At 46.3% G+C, this 22,384-nt stretch overlaps 1 protein-coding gene across 1 annotated transcript in view; it reads right to left on the bottom strand.

Annotated features, from left to right (window-relative positions):
- Window positions 1-3,065: 3,065 nt before the first annotated feature.
- EPHA8 (EPH receptor A8) overlaps window positions 3,066-22,384 on the bottom strand; it is a 66,945-nt gene continuing 47,626 nt past the window's right edge. Inside the window, exons 10-17 of the mRNA XM_078379120.1 lie at window positions 21,464-21,589; window positions 19,472-19,657; window positions 17,465-17,526; window positions 16,213-16,422; window positions 14,934-15,083; window positions 11,569-11,759; window positions 10,261-10,416; window positions 3,066-6,538 (exon numbers count right to left, since the gene is read on the bottom strand). Of these exons, the coding sequence (XP_078235246.1) occupies window positions 6,424-6,538; window positions 10,261-10,416; window positions 11,569-11,759; window positions 14,934-15,083; window positions 16,213-16,422; window positions 17,465-17,526; window positions 19,472-19,657; window positions 21,464-21,589 (1,196 nt within the window). The 3' untranslated portion in view covers window positions 3,066-6,423. The remainder of the gene's footprint in view (window positions 6,539-10,260; window positions 10,417-11,568; window positions 11,760-14,933; window positions 15,084-16,212; window positions 16,423-17,464; window positions 17,527-19,471; window positions 19,658-21,463; window positions 21,590-22,384) is intronic.

The raw sequence follows: 22,384 nt of genomic DNA, 5'->3' as shown, positions 1-22,384 counted from the left end.
AAAATGTAATATTATGTATGTGCACAGCCCCCCTCTGACCCGCTCCATACCTGAATACTCAAGATACAGCTCAGCTGCCTACTGTAAACATGCCTTCCATCTTCTCTGCTCTTTTCCTTCTTTCTCCTGTATCTGAAATTAGTGGTGCTGCAGCCAGAAGACTTTGATGATTTAATTAATGACTTTGCAGCCTAAAAGGCAAATTTTATTCCTAAAGTAAAGCACATCCTTGCCTCCCTCTTCAGTTATTCATCGTCTTTCTTCATTTCTAATTCCAACATGTGTAGGGGAGATGGAACAGAAGGGTGGCAGTTTGAGTGAGGCCGTCTGCCCCATTAACCTCCTTGAGCTCTTTGCTCCACCCCACGGTCACCCCACAAAAGGACAAATAGACCTGGCTTGGTTCATTATACACATTTATTTGAAGACAGTGCATATCCCTAATAATTATATAACCCCCTCCCAGGTTATGCTCTGCCTCCATGTGGTAGCATGGAGGTAAATCTGGTGTGTGCACTGAGTGTATTCATTTCTACGAAGCTGGTAAAGCCTTGAGTGCGGTCCTCGCTGTGGACCCTCAAGAGACATGGCTTTGTATGTTCAATGTTTTGTCTGCGCCATTTCCAACCATGTTCCAACACCAGTAGGATTGTGAATCCATTCAGGTATACCGCCTGACTTTTTCATTGAGCTGTCCAAGGTGCTGAATTTCATAAGAGATTCAGAACCAACCATGGATAGCTTCAGCCTTCAACGGTGGAGGGGTGTTGACTTGAGTCATGAGTCAGTGTGTCCTTCGAGGATGGTCAGAATCCTAGTGCACATTTACGCTTGTGTAACTTCATCAGTGTAAATTTCAGTGGTGAATTAGTATATATATTGGATATTATACATCAAGTAGGGCATGACCCACCACCAACTTGCCAGTTCATGCTGTTTGTTTAGTGGCTGAACGGGTTTGACAGGTCAAACCTCTGCCTCCTCCTGCAGCCACCCACTTGGAAGCAGTGGCCTGGCTTCCCTGCCCCGCCTCCTCCGGGTGCTGTCTCTGAGTGGGCGCCCATGGGAGGAGGTGGGGCTTTGAAACACCAAACACTTGTTCAGCTGCTAAACTTGCACAAACCACCAAATGGGCTATTTGTGCCCACCTCTACACATGACTCATGGGTCATAGCAGTTGCTTACATTGATCCCATGAACCCAGTGGGAGTTTGCCACTGAAATTTATGCCAAATGAGGTCACACCTTTGGAGATAACTAGCACTGGTTTGGGCCATTAGCTTTTATCTCATTATCAGCAGCATTTAAGGCCATTTGCTGTGTAGTGTGTATGCTTAACACGGCAACTTCATCACCAGGAAGGTAACTGATGTTTTTCTAAACCATCAGGTACTCTACACATATATACCTGTTTTTCTTTTTGCATCAGGATTTTATTTTTATTTTTTTGCAGGAAAAATCGAACAACTTTCTGCATGCATTTTGTGTGCATTACTGCTTTGTTGCATTTGTTTTCTCCTTTTGTGTGCAGAAACCCCACCTTGGCACAGAGACCTGGCTTGCCTACAGACCTTATTTTATCTATTATTCCTGCACCCAATACCCTGATTTGTAACTCTTTGGATCAGCATGGTTTCTGAAAGGTAACCTGCAGAATTCCTTCTGCACGGGATGTGGCAGTGCGCATTCCACTCTTCCACTAACACAATGTTCCAGAATGCAGATACGACCCAAATGACTATTTAGGGTGCGTGGGTGGGTGATGGAGCTATACAGTATAACGATGGCATAATGCACACAACGGTAGCCAGACCACCAACACCGTATCAGGTGAGGTGGGATCTTCCGATGGAAAAGCACAGAACACTCATTGGCTAGCAATCATCTCTCCCTCCAGCTTTATTTGACTCCATTGCCTGGCCCCTGAATTTAAGCTCAATCTCCAATTTTCCTATACAAGGATTGGGGTTCACGTGTGACTGTGAGAAAGCCCACAAAGCTGTCCTTGTGTGGCTGTTGCAGATCCATGCTCCAGCTATCTTTCCTTTAGCAGAGAAGAGGGATCCATACCATGTCCCCATCCTCCCTCCGCTTTGCCAGAGGTCCTGGGATACCTGGATGACTACCCAACCCATCGCTCCCTGTGTTCCAACCTGAGACTTCCCTTGGTTGCATTTCTCCATGACTTTGAAACATCTTGCCATACTTCCTGCATCTTAGTCCATCTCTCTATCCACCACACTATGCTGGGTACCTTGATTTAGGTAATGGCATCTCAGATTACATGTGAAAGATGGATAGAAGGCAAAATACTTGTTACTAGCCATTGTGCATTATTTCTCTGTTTTACTGGAATGTGCTAAGGTTTTTCTTTGACAGCACAACCTTCTTTTATGGTGGAGACCACAGGAAAGACCATTGTGGAGCCAAGATCTGAACCAGATGGTGCATCATTCAAAACCGAACTGCCTTAAGAAATAACAGGAGTTCTCTATTCTATGATGAGTTTGCCTCAACCTGGAAAGAAGCTTGGTTTTGAGTTGCCGTCGATCCTCGGCAGATCAGCATAGCTTCATTTGCACTTCTGAGTCCTCAAACACGGCCTCTGAAAGGTTTGCCTGCCTGGCAGGACAATGTGGTCAACAGAGGCAATATTACCTGACTTTGATTCCTTGATTTGGGGAATAAAGAGACTTTGAGCGACACTTCCTTGATCATCTCCAGCCCTCCTGCATTGAACTCAAGACATCAACATCAGCATCTTTGAACTGCACAGCTGGAAGGAACCCTATGGGTCATTGAGCGTCAAGGGGGCCCCAGTGGAGAATGGCACTCCCAACATCTGTCCTTGTCACCAGATACTGAAACCACTGAGCTATCCAGGAGTTCTATGTGCTTCGGATATATTTATAATGTTGTTTGTTTCATTGCCCGCTCTAAAACTGCAAACCCTTGTTAAATGTGTCCGTAATATCTTTTGACAACAGTCTAGCCTATGGTTGTCACCTTGAAGCCACTAGTTGAAGAAAACCACCCCATCAACAAGAACTAGACAAGGCCAGCTGTGAACGGAAGAGCTTTATTCTCTGAGGACGGGAAGGACAAACAAGGTAATCTGGAGATTTACTTCCTCAGATTTCCCTGCGGCAGCTTGATCCCCTACATGGCCTCTGTTCCTGCCCCCTCTGGCACCGCTTCTGGGGAGCAAGACCTGTCCTGCAGCTTCTCCCCAAAATTTCACTTCCTCGCTCCCCTCTTTGTTGGGGGGGGGACCTCTTCGGCCATGTGCTTCTTTTGAAAAGACCAGATACTACGACAGAGCCCCCAGATGATCAGAGGGGAGGGGAGTTTGGTCTTGCCTCCTTCTCCGCTGTCCAAGGTACATTTAAAAAGGAAGTATTGCATCTTTCCCTACTTAACAAGAAAAAAGAAGAAGAAAAGACAGCTTCCATAGGAAGAAAGTGTTCCTGCCATTACAACTGTAGAGTAAAACTGAGGTGGTCTTTTGCCCTGCAGTGACGGCTAAGATTAGCCATGTTTATTGCATTTTCGAATGGCTCACACACACCCTTCACAGGTCTCCACCTTGACCCCAGCAGGCCTCAATCTAAGGGGGAAAAAACTATGGCCCAGTATTCCTCAACCCCATATTTTTTGGGGGGAAGAGAAAGACTTCCAAGTAGCATCCACGGACTGAATCAGGCTTTTGACCCCATTAATCCAGTGGCACCCGCTCTTGAGGCGAGTTAATACGTCCCTATTGCGCTTTCCTCTGTGTTTAATCAGAAAGGCCAGGCTGAATCCTGAATCTCTTATGTCAGCGTTATCAACTTCCATCAATTTCTGCCCTGCCCTGGCCCCAACTGTCATGGGTCACTTTCCTTCGAAAAATGTGATTCTTCTCCAACCCCCCTATGTTTTTGAGACTTCTATTTTGGAAAACTTTCCCCATTTCCCCCACCCACCCAAACACCTTCCCCATATAAACGAAAGTGCTCACTGAGCAAAAAGCTTAGGCTGAGCTCGGCCTAGCTAGGTCTCAAAGCTTTCTGACATAGGCCTTTCTCCCAGGCGAGCCACACTGAGATGTTTTACAAGTTTTCTGCAAAATTCTGGGATTCGTCCTCCAGAAAATCCAAAACTCTCCTCTCTAATACTTTAGTGGGAAATTGTCGCTCCTGGAGGTTTTCAGGAGTGGCCGTTCTCCTTTTCGGTTTCCAGGAGGAGCAGTTCTCCTTTCTAGCAAAGAAGGGAGACCAGGTGCCAAAAAAATAAAACTAGAAGAAGCTGCATACAGCCCCCACATACCCTATGTTCTTAAGACATTTCAAGGTGGGCATGGAATTTTTTCGATCTTTTTCATTGCAGCTGCTATCATTCCCCAGAAATAATTTTTGAAATCCAAGCCCTCAGAGGAGTTTCAGCACACACCCTTGAGTTCTTAGCAGCCCTTGCAAAGGGAGTGAGTATGTGGGAGTTGCTGAGCTCCATGGGAAGCACAAAGCGTTGTGGGATTGGTCCTTTTTTGAGAGAGAGAGAGATAGAACCACCATGTACAGAACCCAATAAGCAGAGAGACTACCAGTCCCACAAGACCTTGCAGTTCCCATGGACCTTAGCAACTCTCCCTTTGCTAGAGCTGCAGAGAAGAACACGCTGGGCCTCAAGGGTGCACACTGAAAGTTCTCCCGTTTTTTTTGGATCCAGCTGCCAGAATTCCAGCTGGAAAATTAAAAAAAATCTGAAAGTGCAGTGAAAAAAAAATCCCCCTGAAAATCTCATGTCTAGCGACAACAACCAGAGCATTATTGCCAGCTGTTTAAGACGCACATCCTGCAGTTAACCAACTCCTTTGTGATAGAAAATGGGGGGGACATTGTGGTTTAACTCCTTTTTTGCTTATTTCGAGGGAGGAAAAATGAAAAAGGGGAGGTGGGATCAAATGATCTTTAACAGACAATACCATTTAGAGAGAAGGGAACGAGGAGGGTTGGATCTCTTTCAAATGCTGCTTGTTTTATGCCTCATCCCTGGAAAGGATTCAACCTCTCTCCAAAGAGGATTGCAGTACTAGACTACCTACTTATTCTTGGCAGGCATCGAGGATAATTGGAGAAAAATGAGACCGCTCTCAGACCGGGACACTGTGCTTGGTTGGAGAGAGAGCTACATGTCTTTGTCAAAAGCCAGAACAATTATTCATCTGCCTTCTCTTGTATAACAACACTCTGTAACTTTTTTTTTTAAAGGCTAGTATCCTGTTGGCAGAATGTGCATCCATAATGATCTGTTGTACAGCTGGTTCTGATGTCAGAAGAGCCATGGAAGCCAACGTTTTTTGCATATATTGTGATTTGACAGATGTTATGGATGCTTCATTCATGCCTTACATGGGCCTCCACCTCCTGCTCCACACACATATATGATCACGCTGCCTGAGTATAAACAGGATACCAGCCTTGGGGTGTATTGGTATCTCCTGTCGGCTGGACTGGAACCTTGTTGTGTACGAGACACGGTGTCTCATTCTGCCCTGGAGAGGGACCAGAATGTTCAACCTGTCAGATAGATCAGATAGAGGTTAGGGCTCTGCTTTTAGCAGCAAGGGGAGAGCTGGCATCTTTCCCCCCACGCCCGGAAGAGAAACTGAACCAATTATAGCTCTTGTCTTTTGCAGTGGGGGGTGAACAGTGAGCTGGAATGTGGAAGACCTGAGGTTTTGACCTGGAGTTCTGGGCCCAGAGAGAAGCTTCAAGCTCACGGGGTGTGAGCTGCTGGTAGAAAAGTGGCTTTGCTTCCCTCAGGTAACCTCTACTTTCAGGGGAAACTGAGCAGCTTCAAGGAACCACAGAGGACTCTACGGCCCTCTTCTTGTCCTGTCTTTGTATCAGCAAGATGTTCCTTGGGAAGCCACCCAGCTCCTATCCAAAATAGGAGCGCTTTAGGGCCTCGGTCAAGAGTTTATTGCAGAAGGAGGGCAGAAGGAGGTCTTGTGAGGCTTGAAGTATCCTGATTGCACCTTTTTTTTGTCCCAGCTCGTTAAAAAGGTTGGGGACCACCATGCATTGCAGAAGTTGTCCTTTCTGGTCCTTGGTCCTCAATCCGCCAGTGAAGTCCAAGCTGGCAGAAGTTGACCTGCGTGCGTTGTGGAAGCTTGCAGCGCCTAAGAAGTCCTTTGAAGTGATGAGCTCTATGCAGGGCAGAGCTCTCGCAGTTTCTGATGAGGAGCTGGGTTGAGTATCCCACCCCCTGAGAGTGGCAGGCAGTTGGGTGTAACCAACCAGGATCTTATCACTGCTCCTGTGAGCAGGCATCCTGAGATCACCACTTTGGAATTCTTCCTCCAATTAAGTTCATCCATGTGAGACCCAAGGAAGAAGCAAAGAGGGCCAGGGAGGTTCTTGGGCTGATTCAGAAAGGCCGTCAGAGGTGTCTTCTGGAGCCCATGGTGTTGAGCAGCTGAGACCTCATGATCTGGATACTGGTCAGGATTTTCCTCTGGTGGCCTACCAAGCTGATGCCCAGGCTTTGTACATCACTGTGGAAGAAAAAGACCAATACCAGGTTTAATGAGAGGAGAAATGCCAAGGGCTTACATGAACCAAATACAGCTGATTATCAATACAGATGGGGCTTTGAGGTTAACCCGAATGGGTGTTAAAACACGAAAGAGGTCCTTTATGTAGCTCTTGGTGTCTTTTGTGGCTTATGATAGCCTCTGGAATATGGAAGATTCAGGATTGCACAAGAGAGGCTAATGGAACATATGGATTGCTTACGGATTTCATTTTACCTGATTTTTTTAACTTTTGTTTTGTCAATTCCGTGTCCTGAAACCTTTAATGGCATTTACAAGTTACAACAGCACAAGCAAAATAGGAAAAGTAAAATTACACAAATCTCACAAATTAGGAGTGAGAAGCTGGGGACAATTTCAAAATTGCAGATAAGAAACCTGCAACAGCAGCGGTCAGGGCATTACATTCATCGCTCATGAAAATAGAAAGAACTGACTCAGAAGAATTGGAAAAATAAGAGAACCAAGGTTCAAGAAAAAAAAATCGGAGGTGGGAATGAGCAGGGAACAGTATATGAACCAGGGTGTCAATTCTTGGAGGGGTTTCTCCCCATGTCCTTGATAGTTGCCTGGAGTGGCTGCCTGCCCTGCCTTCACCTGGTGGACTACTGCCTGTGCTGCTGGAACGAAGCTATCAAAATAGTAAGAGAGAGACCTGTCTCCCCAAACCCCCATATTTTGGGAGTTCGGTCTGGGGTGTTGATTGTATTGCCTTCTGCGAGTGTGCGTGTGTTTTGCTTTGATTACAATTGAGGGGACTAGAGATGGACATGAGCCCAAACTGGTCTGATCACACATTCCTATTTTTAAACGTCTAGTCCAGAATGCCACGGGGCATGACTCAAAATGCCATGCGTATACCAAATGGGGCATCATTGTGACAGGAAATCCTTCTCGGGCTCGGAATTTAAAATGAGAGTTCACACCAGCCCCTCCAAAGCCATGTTTTGACCACTTTGTAGGTGTAAGTACAAAAGAACGCGCAACGAGGGAGAATCATTAATTGAACAGCTTGAGTAAATCCCAGGAGGGAATGGCCTCTTAATTTAATAGGATTTTTCAAAAAAGCCTCTGTCTAAATGGTGATTAATGTCTAAGACTTGGATTTAAAAAAAAAAAACATTTTAAGGTGCAGTTGAAACTGATCAGTCAGTACGACAGGATACAGCCAGCATTATGATCTTGATGGGAAATGCTGGGGGAAACAAGACATCATTCCAAAAGGGCCTTGAAGAATCTCTAAAAATGGGATTAATTCAGACCTGGGTTGAAGGAGCCCAACTTTCATGAGCTAGATGACAGAGTGCAAAGAGACAGGGGTTTAGTAGCAATCGGCTGTTACGCTTTCCCTGTTTGATTGGATTTTGTAAGAAGTGGTAAATCAGCTTAGCGGATCCAAAACATTTTGATTCTGCCAAAGTCAGAAAGAATGAAATGGCATCTCTACCACCCTTTCCATGTATAGCGAGGGTGGTGAAGCTCACACATTGGGCCCCGATCTGGCCCAACTGTTCTCCACGTGGCCAGTTTCCCTTCCTCACAACATCCTTCTTGGGTGTTCTCCCAAACTGTACACAAGTTTTAATCCCCACTCAAAAATGGTTTGATTGATATTATTTATATTCCACTTTTCTCCCTATAGGGGACTCAACGCAACTCACACCAAGGTAAACAATACCATAATCACAGATCTTTAAATGCAATTAAAAAGACTCTGCTGGAAAACAACTAAACATTTATAAATATTTTTAAAACATTAGAAAATTATTATTTTTTCTTTAAAAATCTCTAAATTCAATTAATATCACATTCCCAAGATGCACACTTATTGCTTGAAAGCTTCCCTCTTGTCCTTCCATCATCTTCCTTTGACTGATGATGGAAGGACAAGAGGGACAGGACCAGATTCACAGGGCAGCATATTCCCAAGTGTACAATCACCCACTGAAATGGGTCTGAGACTTATCTCACCAAAGACTTAATTACTGGCAATGAGTGTGTTAAGTTAATATCTCCTGGTCTTCTAACTCCATCCTCTTTTGATGGCTTTCTCCACTATCGGAATGTGGCCTTCTAGAACTTCATTGAAATTGAATTGCATCCTTTGTTTGGAAGATATTTTCCCTAGCCTTGATCTAGAACCCGCTATACTTGTGACTTATTTTTTGGTATGCTGAATGTTGAAAGACTGGTCCGTTGGACCATCATTTTGTAGTTTTCACTCCGTTTGCCATTCATCCTACTTACTACTGCAATGTAGGTCCTGAGAACATCTCAGAATTAGAATTTGGCTTTTGGGGCTGAAGGAGTTCACACAGCCTTGGAGTGTAGAAGCTGCTGAGACTGACAGTTGACTGTAACGCCAACACTGATAATGGAATGGTGTGTTCTACCATACCTGGAGGAACAACCCTAAGCTAGAGAGCATCCATGTGGTGGAGCCAGCTCTTTTCTCCAGCAGATTACTGTTCTGCTTGTTTCCAGCACCCATCATCTAAGGCGACTGCCTTTGTTCTGTAGCAAGGCTGAAGCTGGTGATAATTATGATCACATGAGGCAAGGATGAAGGAGAAGGACATGCAACTCAATGCGCTCAATTTAAAGGAAGCCAGATTTTGGCTGAATATCAGGAAAACTTTCCTAACTGTTAGAGCAGTACGACAATGGAACCAGTTACTTCAGGAGCTAGTGAGTGCTCCAGCACTGGAGGCATTCAAGAAAACTTAGATAATCACCTGGCAGATATCCTTTGATTGTATTCCTGCATTGAGCAGGGGGTTGGACTTAATGGCCTTGTAGGCCCCTTCCAACTTCACTTTTCTATGATTCTATGATTTCTAAGTGGAAAGTTGCGGGTATCTATATGACTGTTTCCTCACTTCTGTACTATTTTGCTTCTCTCCAACAGAACAGAAACATCAGCGGAGGCCAGAACAAGAGAGGAATAAACCCCAGTCTGGAAGATGTCTCTGAAGTAGGGCTTAAGATAGCACTTCTGGTCTTTTTCCATTGGTGATCCCCTTTAAGGGGCAAGCACGCCATTGCAATCTAGGATCTGGTGTGTATGTGCGATGGGGGGGGGGGAGCCAAACTCAAATGGCCATTAAGAGTCCCACATGGGTGGGTCAATATGGGTTGTAAAAAGCTCTTGCTGTGCTCAGATTACATCAGGTAACATCAGATTACATCAGATGTTACCTCCACTGCCAACATCCCTGGAGTTGTCTCTGAAGGTTACAGGGAGTGCCTGATTGGCAGAAATGGAGAGGCTTCTGGATGGAACTTGCATATCGGCCATAATAACAATAGCCATGGGCCGTCAGTTCAGTTCAGACTTAGCGTGACCCTTATTCAGAGTTTTCCAGGCAGAGAAGGCTCAGAAGTGGTTTGCTGCTCCCTTCCTCTAGGGGCTCCCTAGGATCGCCATGCAGCTTGCCCAAAGCTACACAGGCTGGCTTTATTTACAGGAGTCATACAGGTGGAATCGAACTCCCAACCTCTGGTTCCACAGCAAGATGCCTAAACCACGAAGCTATCCTTTTGGCCATGTCCAGCATTAAAAAAATCCCCAGCCTGTGGGCAGAAGAAATGTCCCCATCATTGTTTTTGAGGGATGCTGGCCCCCAGGTGTATTTTGCCCCCCCCAGCCCACCCCTTTCAAATGCCTTCCCTCTGGCACTTACTCAATGTTCATCCGCATCACCATGCCAAGGGACGAGTAGCCCGCCAGGGCAAAGTTCTCGCGGTATCGGCCCAGCCGAATGGAGTCCAGCCAGTCTTCCACGGTCGTGCAGCTGGCGAAATCGATGCAGCTTCGTTCCGAAAGAGTTTGGGTGAATCTGCAGAGAATGGAGATGCCGGTGGCAGATAGGCTAACAAGCAGAAGGATCCTTTCCTTTGAGGAAGGCAAGGGGGTAATAGCAGAGCAGCACCCAGAGAAGTAAGTGTTGATGGTTCCCACCCTACCCACCCCGGATTTTGCATCTTTTTCTAAGGAGGTAAAGAAAGTCACTTTGAATTGGAAGCTTGATCACTCGTCTATGGGCCAGCAAGCTCTGCATGCTTACGACTCAGGTGCAAAAAGCTTATGGGATCATTGACAGTTCATTTATTTATTTAGCCTATCTTATATGCACTGACATGGGAAGCCAACTCGTAAACATGCCATTTCTCAAAAAATAAATAAATAAATAAATCTCTAGCCCTGGAGATTAAGGGTCAATTTACACATTACAAAGAATAAACATCCCCTCCAACTACTATCTTCTTCCTTCTCCAATGGGATTTCCTCAGAGATGTGTGCTCTATGTGGCTGAGAAAAAAAAAGGCCAATGCTATTTCAGGCTGCATTACTAGGAGTACAATCTCCAAATACTGTGAAGTACCCTTCTCTTAGGAACTCATTTGGACTCATCCTGAGTAACCTGCCCAGTTTTGGATACCACACTTTAAGAAGGATGCTGACAAACTGGAATGATGATCAGGGAAACCAAGCCCTACATGGAAAAAATGAAAGAACTGGGCACGCTTTGCTTTGAGAGAAGAAGACTCAAGGGAGATTTGATAGTACTCTTCAAAGACTTGAAAGGGGCAGGATCTGTTCTCAATCATCTTGAAGTGCAGGATACATAATAATGGGCTCGAGCTAGAGGAAAAAGTTCTCAACTGTTCAGCCAGTATGACAACAGAACCCATGACCTTGAGAGGTGGTGAGCGCTCCAATGCTGGTGGCCTTCAAGAGAAAACGGGACCAACGTCTGCCAGATATACTTTGATTTGGATTCCTGACTTGAGCAGGTGGTTGGACTTGATGGCCTTATAGGTCTCCTCTCAATCATCCTGTGATTCTAAGTTGCAACTAAACCCACTGAACTTGCAACTGAGTTGACTCGACAAATCTCCACTGATTCAGCGAGGCTACCCTAGTTGCGTTTTAGACAACCCTCCTTCCCTTTGGATCAGGTCCCCTTATTCCATGAAAGATCACCTACCTATTGACCATGGCCGTACACTTAAGGTTCTGTGGGTTGCGTATGAGCTTGTCCAGGATGCTGACAATCTGGGAGAAACGTGGCCTCTCGTTGCGGTCTTTCTGCCAGCAGTCCAGCATGAGCTGATGCAAAGCAGTGGGGCAGCCCATGGGGGCGGGCAGCCGATACCCCTCTTCCACAGACTGGATGACCTGCAGAGAAAGTTCAGCAAGGAAAGGACCATACTTTAGAGCCAGATCATCTCTCACCTTCCAGCGCTGGTAACTGCCTTGGTTTAGCAACGTCAGGACATGCTGTCTTCTGATGGAAGCCGGGGGTCCAAAGAACACTTTTAAGTAAGGAGAGACAATGAGTGTATCTGCATTACACAGTTATAGCAATACAACACCACTTTGACTGTGTTGGCTCATTACTACACAATGTTTTGTTTGGTGCAAGGCTTAGAAATTTCTGTTGCAGATCAGAAGAGAGTTTTAGAGCTCTCTAACCAAGAATTCTAAGTATCTCACAAGCCCAGAAAACCCATTATTCCTTAGGATGAAGCCACAGCGCTCAAAGTACTATCAACGTACTACGACTCTGTGGTGTAGACACAATCTCAGTCCTCAAAGGTTAGCAGAAAGCTTGCTATCTGAACAAGACATTCTTCTGAAACCAGAAGGGCAGTGTGACACCTAGAACTGATCAATACCCTACTCCAGTCTGCACATCCCATAATCGCATAGAGTGGAACCATGATGATGTGAAAGACGTCAAGCCTGCTACCGATGTGCCCTGCTTTGCCATGTTAATTTGATTTGACTAGTGATGTCCCCCAGATGTTTTAAGTCTACAACTCCCAGAAGCCTTCACCACCAGCTGGGCTGGCCAGGATTTCTGGGAGTTGCAGTCCAAGAACATCTGGGGAAACCACTGAATTGGACTCAGCATTTATGAGAGGTCTCCAGCAGAACATCTCAAACCTCTCACCAAACTACAAATTCCAAGATTCTACAGGGTCATCATTTTAGAACGGCAGAGTTAAGAAGGGACCCTCTATATCATCAAGTCCAGCCCCTGTCAAGGAGACACAGGAGTGAATCGAACTCCCAACCTCTGGTTCTGTGGCTCAAGACCTCAACCACTGAGCTACGAAGCCGTGGCACTTTAAGCAGCTACTTGAAGATGGATTTTCCAAGAATGAACCAAGTGTGCAGGACTTTCCTTTCTCAAGCAACTATTAGATTCAAGGCCAAGGAAACGACAAAGGAAGGACCAACCGTCTGTTCAATAAGGCCTGCTCACAATACACATCCTTTGACCCTTCCTTCTGCTCTTCAACGCCTTGAAAAACACATCTTCCAGAGCTGGCAACTGCCTGGGTTTAGCGCTATGGTTCCCAACGGCCAGCCTTGTCACTCCGGTGCAGCAAAAGTCTGATGTCACTGCAAGAACTAACAGAATTTGACACGGCAGCATCAACAAATCCTGGGGAAGTTCTCACTCCCCCGCAGAAAGCAATTGTCTCTCGTTAGGTGTTGATTTGCAGTATTGATCCTGCGGTATGTATTCATCACCAGGCTCGGCTAGTCAGGAGTGGGTCAAACCCTGACTGATTGGATTATATATACATCTGATAAGATCTTGAGTGAATCAGGGGCTGGTGTATTCTCTAAAGAGGACAACAGTGCATCTCTGATGTTGTTTGACCCTGTCACCTCACTTTTAAATTTCCCCCATCCCTTCTCTCTATACTCAGGTGGAGAACCTCAGGGTTCGGGGGGGGGGAGAGATTCCAGGATGACTCTCTCGGCTTCCTTAGAGGGTTGTACCCCCTTGCTCTTGACACCTTCACTTAGCAGCTCTCTGATTTCCATTTTGAAAGATTGTGATATGTTCCATCATGCTTTGTTTACCAATGAAAGGTGTGTTCAGCAAAAACAGGATGGCCAAAATCCTATGCATATTTGTGTAACATCCCACGGCTAATGGTAGCTAACTGACAACATGGCAGGGGATATCTGTATATCTCTATATTGTTACCTTGTATCTATGTATACCTCTTACTGGCAGACCGGAAATGACTTTTGGTGAAGCTGAAAGAAGAAAGTGCCAAAGCAGGACTACAGTTGAAGGTTAAGAAGACAAAAATCATGAATACAGAAGAACTATACAAGTTTAATGTTGAAAATGCAGCAATGGAAATGGTTAGAGATTTTGTATGACCGGTTGCACTTACACCTGCAGCTACAAAAACAAAAACAAAAACTGGATTCTGGGATTTCTTTTGTGTTATTTAAACTATGATTTGAAAGAGTGACAGATTTTGTAGTCTTCAGTTCAAACATCAATTTCACTGGAGAGTATAGCCAAGAAATCAGAAGAACACCAAGTCTAGGAAGAGCAGCAATGAAGGAATTGAAAAAGGTCATCAAGTGTAAGGATGTGTTGTTGCAGGTCAAGACCAAGATTATCCACACTCTTGTATTTCTTATCACCATGAATAGGTGTCAAAGATAGACAGTTAAGAAAGTTGGCAGGAAAAAGAATCGATAAATATGAAATGGGTTGCTGCAAGAGAGATTTGCAGATATGCTGGACTGTCAGGAAGACGAACAAGTGGATCCTAGATCAAATCAAGCCTGAACTGCATGTGGACACATAAATGTTGAAGCTGAGGCTGTCTTTCTTTGGGGAAAACATGAGATTCCTGGGTTCCCTGGAAAAGATAATAATGGTGGGAACGATAGAAGGCAACAGGAAAAGAGGAAGACGGAATGTGAGATGGACTACTCCCTAAGGGAAGCCACAGACTCTGAGTCTACAAGAGTTGAGCAGGGCAGTTGGACCTTTTGGAGATTGAACGGAGGAGACATGACAGCACGTAACAACACTCTGTGTGTGTGTGTGTGTGTGTGTGTGTGTGTGTGTGTGTGTGTGTGTGTGTGTGTGTGTGTGTGTGTGTGTGTGTGTGTGTGTGTGTGTGTGTGTGTGTGTTGGGCTGCAGGGAAACCTATGTTTTATTTAATTCTTTTCCTCTCTGTTATTCTGTCCTAGTGCTACACCGGATTGTCTTTTGGTCAAAAAAAGCACTTTTCAAAAAAAAAAAAAATCTGCCAGTGGCATTCTGATCCTTTCCATGTTTCATTGCAGTCCTGCAGCAGTTGACCATTGGGAAAACCGGCCCTAAAGCTGCCTGACCAAAACTGGCAGATTCTTGTCCTGGGACCCCTCACTAAGGCCATTCTCCTCTGCCCGAAGGGTCAGGAAAAGGTGCAGGCCATCAATTCGCACAACGCCCTTCTTTCATCACCGAACCTTCCCCGCTCAATATGGCGAGTCTCTGCCATCCATGAACCACCAGGGAGGACATCTCGTTCTCTTACATCCCGGTTGGTCATGTTCCAGTAAGGCCGCTCCCCATAGGCCAGCACTTCCCACATGACGATGCCATAACTCCACACGTCACTGGCCGAGGAGAACTTTCGGTAGGTGATGGCTTCAGGCGCTGTCCAACGAACGGGGATCTTTCCGCCCTGTAGGAAGGATGAAGATATTCCAAAATTACCCCTTGTTTGAGGAAAGAGTTTCGTTCTCTTAGGGTGGTTCTCAGTGGCTGTAAAGGTGTAAATTCCAGAACTCCCAACTGGACTGTAAGCAAAAGCAGTTAAGGGATAAGACCTTTGGATTTTCCAAACTGCAAGTACCATAATTCTCCATTTTGGGAGTTCTACCTACCTTTCAGGCTCCTTCCAAACATCTGAAGGTCAGTGGATTGGGCTACAAACGGCCTATTGCGGTGGGGAGGGGGGGAGCACTGTCCCATTTGGTGTGCTCCTCCCATCAGAACAATAAATGACTCCTTGTAGCCCAATCAGATCTCAAAGTAGAAACAGCAACTAAGGAAAAGGGGGAAAGAGACGGGGGAACGGAGAGAAGAAAGGATCCAGGATAGAAGAAGCCAGATGTGGGGAGCAAAGAGGATGCTGTTTGGATGGGGAACAAAATGGAAATAAGATTTGACAGGAGCTAAGAGCAGCTAAGAGAAGGCCAAAGAGTGTAGGAACAGCAGGTGAAACTGGCAGGAGAGAAGGAGGATGGGTGGGCAGGATGGGAAATAAAAGAGAGAGGAGGAATTTGGAAAGAAAGGAGGAAGAGAAAGGGGGAAGCAAGCAGGAGGACAGAGCATGGGAAGCGAAGCTGTAGGACCAGTAGACTACTGGTTTGCATGCAGAAGTCCCTGGTTCAATCTCTAGAACCTCCGCATGAAACTATATACAGCTACTGACAATGTCAAGAAGTCATAAACTGGGGGGTCAGATTAAGCCATCCTTAAAGGAAGGATGCTGGGCTATCTGATCAAGCGTTGGGTTGGGTTTTTTGGAAGTCTCTTGCCAGTTCAGTGCCCAGAATGGATGAAAACCTCTGCCTGAAACCCGGGATGGCTCCAGCCAAAGTACATCTCGACCAGCTGTCCATGTTCGTTCTAAAAGCTGCAGGGAAAAGATCTGCAGGGCTCGCAGAATGCATGAAACATCTACAGAGTTTTCCAGAGAACTTCCGGTCTCATGACAGGTGCTTTGTGGGAGCTGAGCGCTACCACCATCTTCCCCAGGCCACCCACAGGGCGAGCCATGACCGGCCAAGCCAGAACACGGAACGTACCGTCGTGGTGTAGGCCGCTTCTGGGTTGTTCTCCAGGATTCGCGACAGTCCGAAGTCTGAGACCTTACAGACCAAGTTGCCATTGACCAGGATGTTACGGGCCGCCAAATCTCGGTGCACGTAGCCCAGGTCGGCCAGGTAGCGCATGCCAGCACTGATCCCTCTTAACATGACCACCAGTTGAAGAACGGTGAACTGTCCGTCATGTTTCTGAAGAAATAGCAGCCAAAGTTAGCTTGTCATCAGGGGCTCCTCACCAGACCATTTGTTTGTTTAAAATATCTTTTACCTTGCCTTTCTCCTTAAAAAAGACCCAAGGCTGCTTACATTATTTAAAACTAACCACAGTGAGTACATAAACACTTAAAAAAGGATTGGATGTGACCCTACTTAAAAAAAAAAACATAAGCAGCACCAAAAACACATGGAAAGCTGTGAGGTACAACAATCCGTTTAAAAATTCCACTCAGGCAGACATTCACCGAGGGAAAGCTGGCCTGAAGAGAAAGGTCTTCGCCTGCTTGTGGAAGGACAGCGAAGATGGGGCCAGGCTGGCCTCCAGTGGAAGGGAGTTCCAGACTCTGGGAGGAGCCACAGAGAAGGCCCTTTCCTGTGTCCTCACTAAATGCACCAGTGAAGGTGGTGGGACTGAGAAAAAGGCCTCCCCGAGGAATTGGGGGGGAGGTGTCAGGTTACAGTTAAGATTAGAAAGTGGGTTGTGCTATTTCACACATATTTCATATGAATTTAGCCTGACATAAACATGTTGGTAGGGCTGCTGTCCCATACAAGTAGGGTCATATGAGGGATGGGAACTCAAGCCATCAGACTGGCTGTCAAGTTGTATTTAAGTCACAGCAGTCACTTGACGTGGGTTTTCTTCTTCAGTTACTCAGACTTGACTTGCGACTCTGAGCTTTTCTGGGGCTGGGGGAAAGCTTGTTTTTAATAGGGACTTGGGACTTGATACCAAAGACATGGACTTGGGACTCGGGCCCAGAGATTTGCCAGCATCCCTGAGTCAAACAAAAGATAACATTTGTGGCTGGAGAGATAACAAAACAACCTTGACAAACAGGGTTGGTGGGGAAGGGAGAAAGCGGCGCCCTAAGCCCATGACTCTAGGCAAGTCATCGGAGGGTTAACATCATCCTGAGCCACGGAAGCTGCCACTGCTTGTCCTTATTCTTGTCAATCACTCAGCCCGGAACCATGCAGCATGAATGAGAAGGAGTGATATACATTTTCTTACCCGGAGAAAAGAATCCAGCGAGCCGTTCTCCATGTACTCGGTCACAATCATGACTAATTTGCCTGCAGGGGAGAAGAGAGGTCATGTTAATTGAGCAGTCACTTAGCTCTGGAAGACCTGAAGCGTCCGTCTGGTGCTGCGAGGGGGCGTGAGTGCTTGGGGGGCCGCTCAGAAATCCCCCACCGTCCCGTGGAGGAAAATGGGGCTGTGCAAAACCCAGTTTCCTATGACATTTGCTCAGAAACTCTAGTTTCCTATGATATTCATTCGGTCAAGGCCAATCAGGGGGGTGCAGATCTCATTATTACGTCCTTCTTGCTGTCCGCACCGTATTTGCATCCTATTATCATAATAGGATGTGTCGGATGTAGCTCTGTTTATTCTCCCCTTCTGCAGCTAATTTGTTTATCAAGTGAAAACAAGCATCACGTTTCTGAAATGATGGAAAGCTCAGTAGTTTAGGTCTCTGACTGCGGAGCCAGAGGTTGGGGGTTCAATTCCCTGCCATGCCTCCTTGAAAAGGGCTGGACTCCATGATCCATAAAAGGTCCTTTCCAGCGATGCCCTTTGCAGATGATGACCAGTTCTGAATGTGGCAAGAGTGCAGGGGGGAACGAGCCCAAATCACAAGCCTGAGGATGCAAAGCAGCAACAGGCCAAAGAGAAATACTGCTGGCCACTTGCCGCAGATTGTAGAGCATCCTCATCAAATAACCGGGTTGCAGGAGGCCACCAGGGAGACAAAGCAGCTCATTTTGAGCTTAGTAAGGAACCGAGGACAGCAGCCAGAGACACGCTGTTCTTGCTCATTGCATCCCTAAAGGACAGGCAATATTCAAAGGAAAGACAGGGACGGATTCCCACCCACCCCCTGCCCTCCAAAGGGTTGATGGCCCAAGATCCATGCAGCCCCGTTAAATCGATGCAGCTGGAAAGAGAAGCCAGCACAGGCCTAGGGCTGCCAACTTTCCGGTCCCATCCTGTCTCTGTCTCTTAAACAGGCATTTGATCCTCGGCAATTAGCGAGTGATAGCTTTTCGCTCCAGGCAGTGGGTAGGGGAAAAAAAGAGAGAGAGGAAAGCTTGCTGATTTCTGCAGGAGATTAGATTTCCTTGACAGGGAAAAGAGAAGGGCAGGGGGGTTGGTTTGTTTCTTTGTGGGCTTTCCCCCCTCTTTGCATAGTGAAAGGAATGAGAAGGACAGAGTTAGTTGACCTGGTCCAGGGATTGAACCTCAGACTCAACAACAGACTCGAAAAAAATTCTTTATTCTTTTCCCTGCTCGAAATATGGCCAAGCTTTGGTGTTAAAGGCACACAGCCTTCAAGAAAAATAGAAGAGAAACATAGGAAGGTGGTCCATCTAGGGCCATCTAAAGATCTAGCTGGGATTTGAACCCAAGACTTCCTGGAATTCTCCCAGGCCTGTTGCCCCTCACGATGGCAGTGGTAGTGGCAGCTTCAAGACTAGGTAGGGAGGCCATGGGGCAGTGGAGGGGGTGGAGGGAGGGAGGATCAACCGATTTTGCTGACTACACAGACCATAATTTTCCATTCTGGGAATTGCATCAACCGTACAGATATCTTACGAAACCAAAATGTGATGCATCTGGGGGAAAGGCCTAAACTGGAAAAGTTTGAGGCTGAGCTAGGCTTAGCTCCACCCAACCACCCTGCTCAGAAAGAAAGCTCCCAGCTGGCACTGGGGCAGGAACTGGAAGTTTTGGTGGAGCTAGGCCTAGCTCATGCTTTGGGTGGAGCTAGGCCTAGCTCAAGCTTTGGAAGGAGCTAGGCCTAGTTAATGCTTTGCATGGAGCTAGGCCTAGCTCATGCTTCTTCGCCTCCCAGTTTCTGCTTTTCCCTCAGATGAAGCCCATCCAGGTGTCTGAAAGGCACCTATAGGTAGAACCACCCAGAATGGAAAATTATGTTGTTTGTAGTTTAGAAAAAAAAATCCATAAATCCCTAGACAGCGTGTCTGAACACACCCAGCCGAACCTCAGACCTACTTTTGGTGACCACTCCCTCCAAGTGGATGACATTAGGATGGTCAAACTGGGCCATGATGCTGGCTTCACTGAGGAAGTCCCGACGCTGCTTCTCTGTGTAACCAGCTTTCAGAGCCTTCACTGCTACAGGCATCTCCCTCTTCCCAGGCAACTTCAGACAGCCGTAGCACACCTCGCCCGACTCTCCTGCACGGCAAGAAGGATCAGCATATCCATGAAAGACCAGAACTTTCATTTTGACCCTCCTCCTCCTCCAGTTTCATTTAACCCTCTATGGCAGGGGCTCTCCACCCTGTCTCCCCAGATGTCCTCGGACTACAACTCCACCAGCGGAGCTAGTGGTGAAGGATTCTGGGAATTGTAGTCCGAGAACATTTGGGAACCCCTGCTCTGGGGCATTGCCTCATCCTGGGTCACATTGCTGGTCCACTCATTCTAATGTTCTCTACTCTGTACCATGTTTCCATAAGGTATTGGGGGCATATATAGAGATGTCTTCCCACGGGAGACAGTAGACCTTCTGTAGGGTAAGGATGCCCACCATATCTACCACTGGACTCCAAGCCTTCCTCCAAAACCATCATAAGCTAGCTCTGTCTACTTGTTTATGAAACCTGGGCATGGGCGAACATGCTAGATTGCAAATTCCAATCAGCTCGGGGTACCATAATCATGAGCCGTGGGGAGAGGTGAAGTCCGACAACATCTTGAGGAGCACTGAATATGGATCTGAGACCTTCAGAGAACCACTGAGTTCTAACGCTCGCCCATATCTGGAACTCCTCTGCAATGCTCCCATTTTTAGGTAGCATCCTGATACGTCTTCCCAGGAGGTGATGCATATTTTTAAGTTAGAGGATCTTGATCCAGGATTGGCATCAGCAAGTTGCCAGAGTCCCAGAACCTGGACAGGGCTTATCCTGGCATGAGCTGATTTCTCAATGCTGCATCATACCAAGGACACTGCAGGAAATCAAAACAGCCACTGGAGACTGTCGCTTTAATTTCCCACAATGTCCCAAGGAGAATTGTGCAAAATTGAAATATCCACCTGCTGTTCTTTCCACCAGGTGACTAGGGGATTAGGATACCGCCTCGACTATCAACTTTCTGGTCTACCAGTTATCCAAGCATTCCTTCTGAATACTCCCAGCTCAACTTTTGATATAGCGGTTCAGCTCCCCTTCCTCATAGAACTAAGTGGTACATTAAGACTCCTGCTAACTTCAGCTTCTAATTACGGGCTGTCTGCGATGTACAGGATGGCCCTTCTCCAAGAAAACCAATATGTCTAATTAGGATTCCCTAGCCATTGACAAGCTTGTCCTCCTGCCTCGGAAGGAAAATGGGAAGTCAGCTCATGGGTCCAACCAAGACGTTACAAATTGTAGCCCCTCGCTGTGAGATGTTGGTAATCGCTTCTCTAGAGAGCTTCATGAAATCATAGAATAACTGAGTTGGAAGGGGCTCAAAAGGCCATTGACTCCAACCCCCTGCTCAAGGCAGGAATCCAAATCAAAGGATATCTTCCAGGTGGTTGTTCAAAATTCCCTTGAATGCCTCCAGTGTTGAAGTGCTCACCATCTCCCAAGGTCTCTGGTTCCATTGTCGTACTGCTCTAACATTTAATATGTTTTTCCTGACATTCAGCCTAAATCTGTCTTCCTGCAACTTGAGCCTGTTATTCCACTTGTCCTGCACTCTGGGGTGATTGAGAACAGATCCTGTCCATCCTCTGGATGACTACCTTTTAAATATTTGAAAAGAGTGACTCTATCTCCCCTCAGTCTTCTTTTCTCAAACATGCCCAGTTCTTTCAGACTTTCCTCCGAGGGCTTGGTTTCCAGTCCCTTGATCATCTTCATTGCCTTTCTCCGAACTTGCTCTAATTGGTGGGATTCACACACACACCCAGGACTTGGCTCACGAGGGCTGGGACAGAGAGAAAGACCAAACCGGAGACCTACCCACAAAGAAAAGGGGGCTACGCACCACACCCAATGACTCTCTCGATTTTGATCCTGGAGGCTTCTATCTCCCGTGTGAATTCATGGACTGCTTGGCAGGGGTCCTCATATGTGTGTGGCTCCACATAGAACTTAGACTCTGGAAACTTCACTGTTGGGGTTGAGAGGAGAGAAGATGTAAGCTCTTCAGGGAAGCAACGCAAGATGCTCTCATGAGCTCGGCTGATAGTTAGGCAAAGCCAGATCAGGTCTATGTATCCGAGGGAGGGATTTTTCCCACTCAAAGTTGTGAAGGGCTTAATATGGAAAAAAAAATCAGCTCATCCACTGAATAAATTGGGTCCTTCTCTATGAGAGGTTTTCTCCCTGGGCCGTAGATGTGCAGATAATACTTAAGTGTTCTCAGCAGAACTAGGAGATGTCAGATCCTGATCAGTAGTGAATACATGAAATTAATTTTTAACATATTACCGCCAATGTGCATTTTTTAAGTGACAACTTACGTAGCCCTTTCCCCTTGGACATAAGCAAGGGGTCAGTCTAAATAATCACTGGGGTCCCTTCTAAGTCTACAATTCGATGGCACTCTGGTGAATTCTGAGAATAATAATAATACTATATATAAAAAAACCACTTCTCTAAGTTCTAGTGATGAGTGTTAGGGAAGGGACACCAGACCTGTATATGATGGGGAACATATGGCCTTCTGAATGTTGTTGGACTACAACTCCCATCTTGCCTCAGAGCTGAATATGCTGCCTGAGCGAGTTATAGTCCAAGAACATCCAGGAAGCCCCATGGGCTCTGCCTCTGTTGTGCAGAGTGGTGATTTGATTGTGTATCCCAGAGGTGTTCTCATTGACCACTATGCTCGGCATAGGATTTTTTTTTTAACAACAGCATCTGTGATCAATGGGCACCCTGCCTCTTTTAAACAAGAGGTGAC

Source organism: Pogona vitticeps, chromosome 7 (genome assembly GCF_051106095.1).
Source record: "Pogona vitticeps strain Pit_001003342236 chromosome 7, PviZW2.1, whole genome shotgun sequence".
NCBI lineage: Eukaryota > Metazoa > Chordata > Lepidosauria > Squamata > Agamidae > Pogona > Pogona vitticeps.
This window is presented reverse-complemented; position numbering and strand designations above follow the sequence as displayed.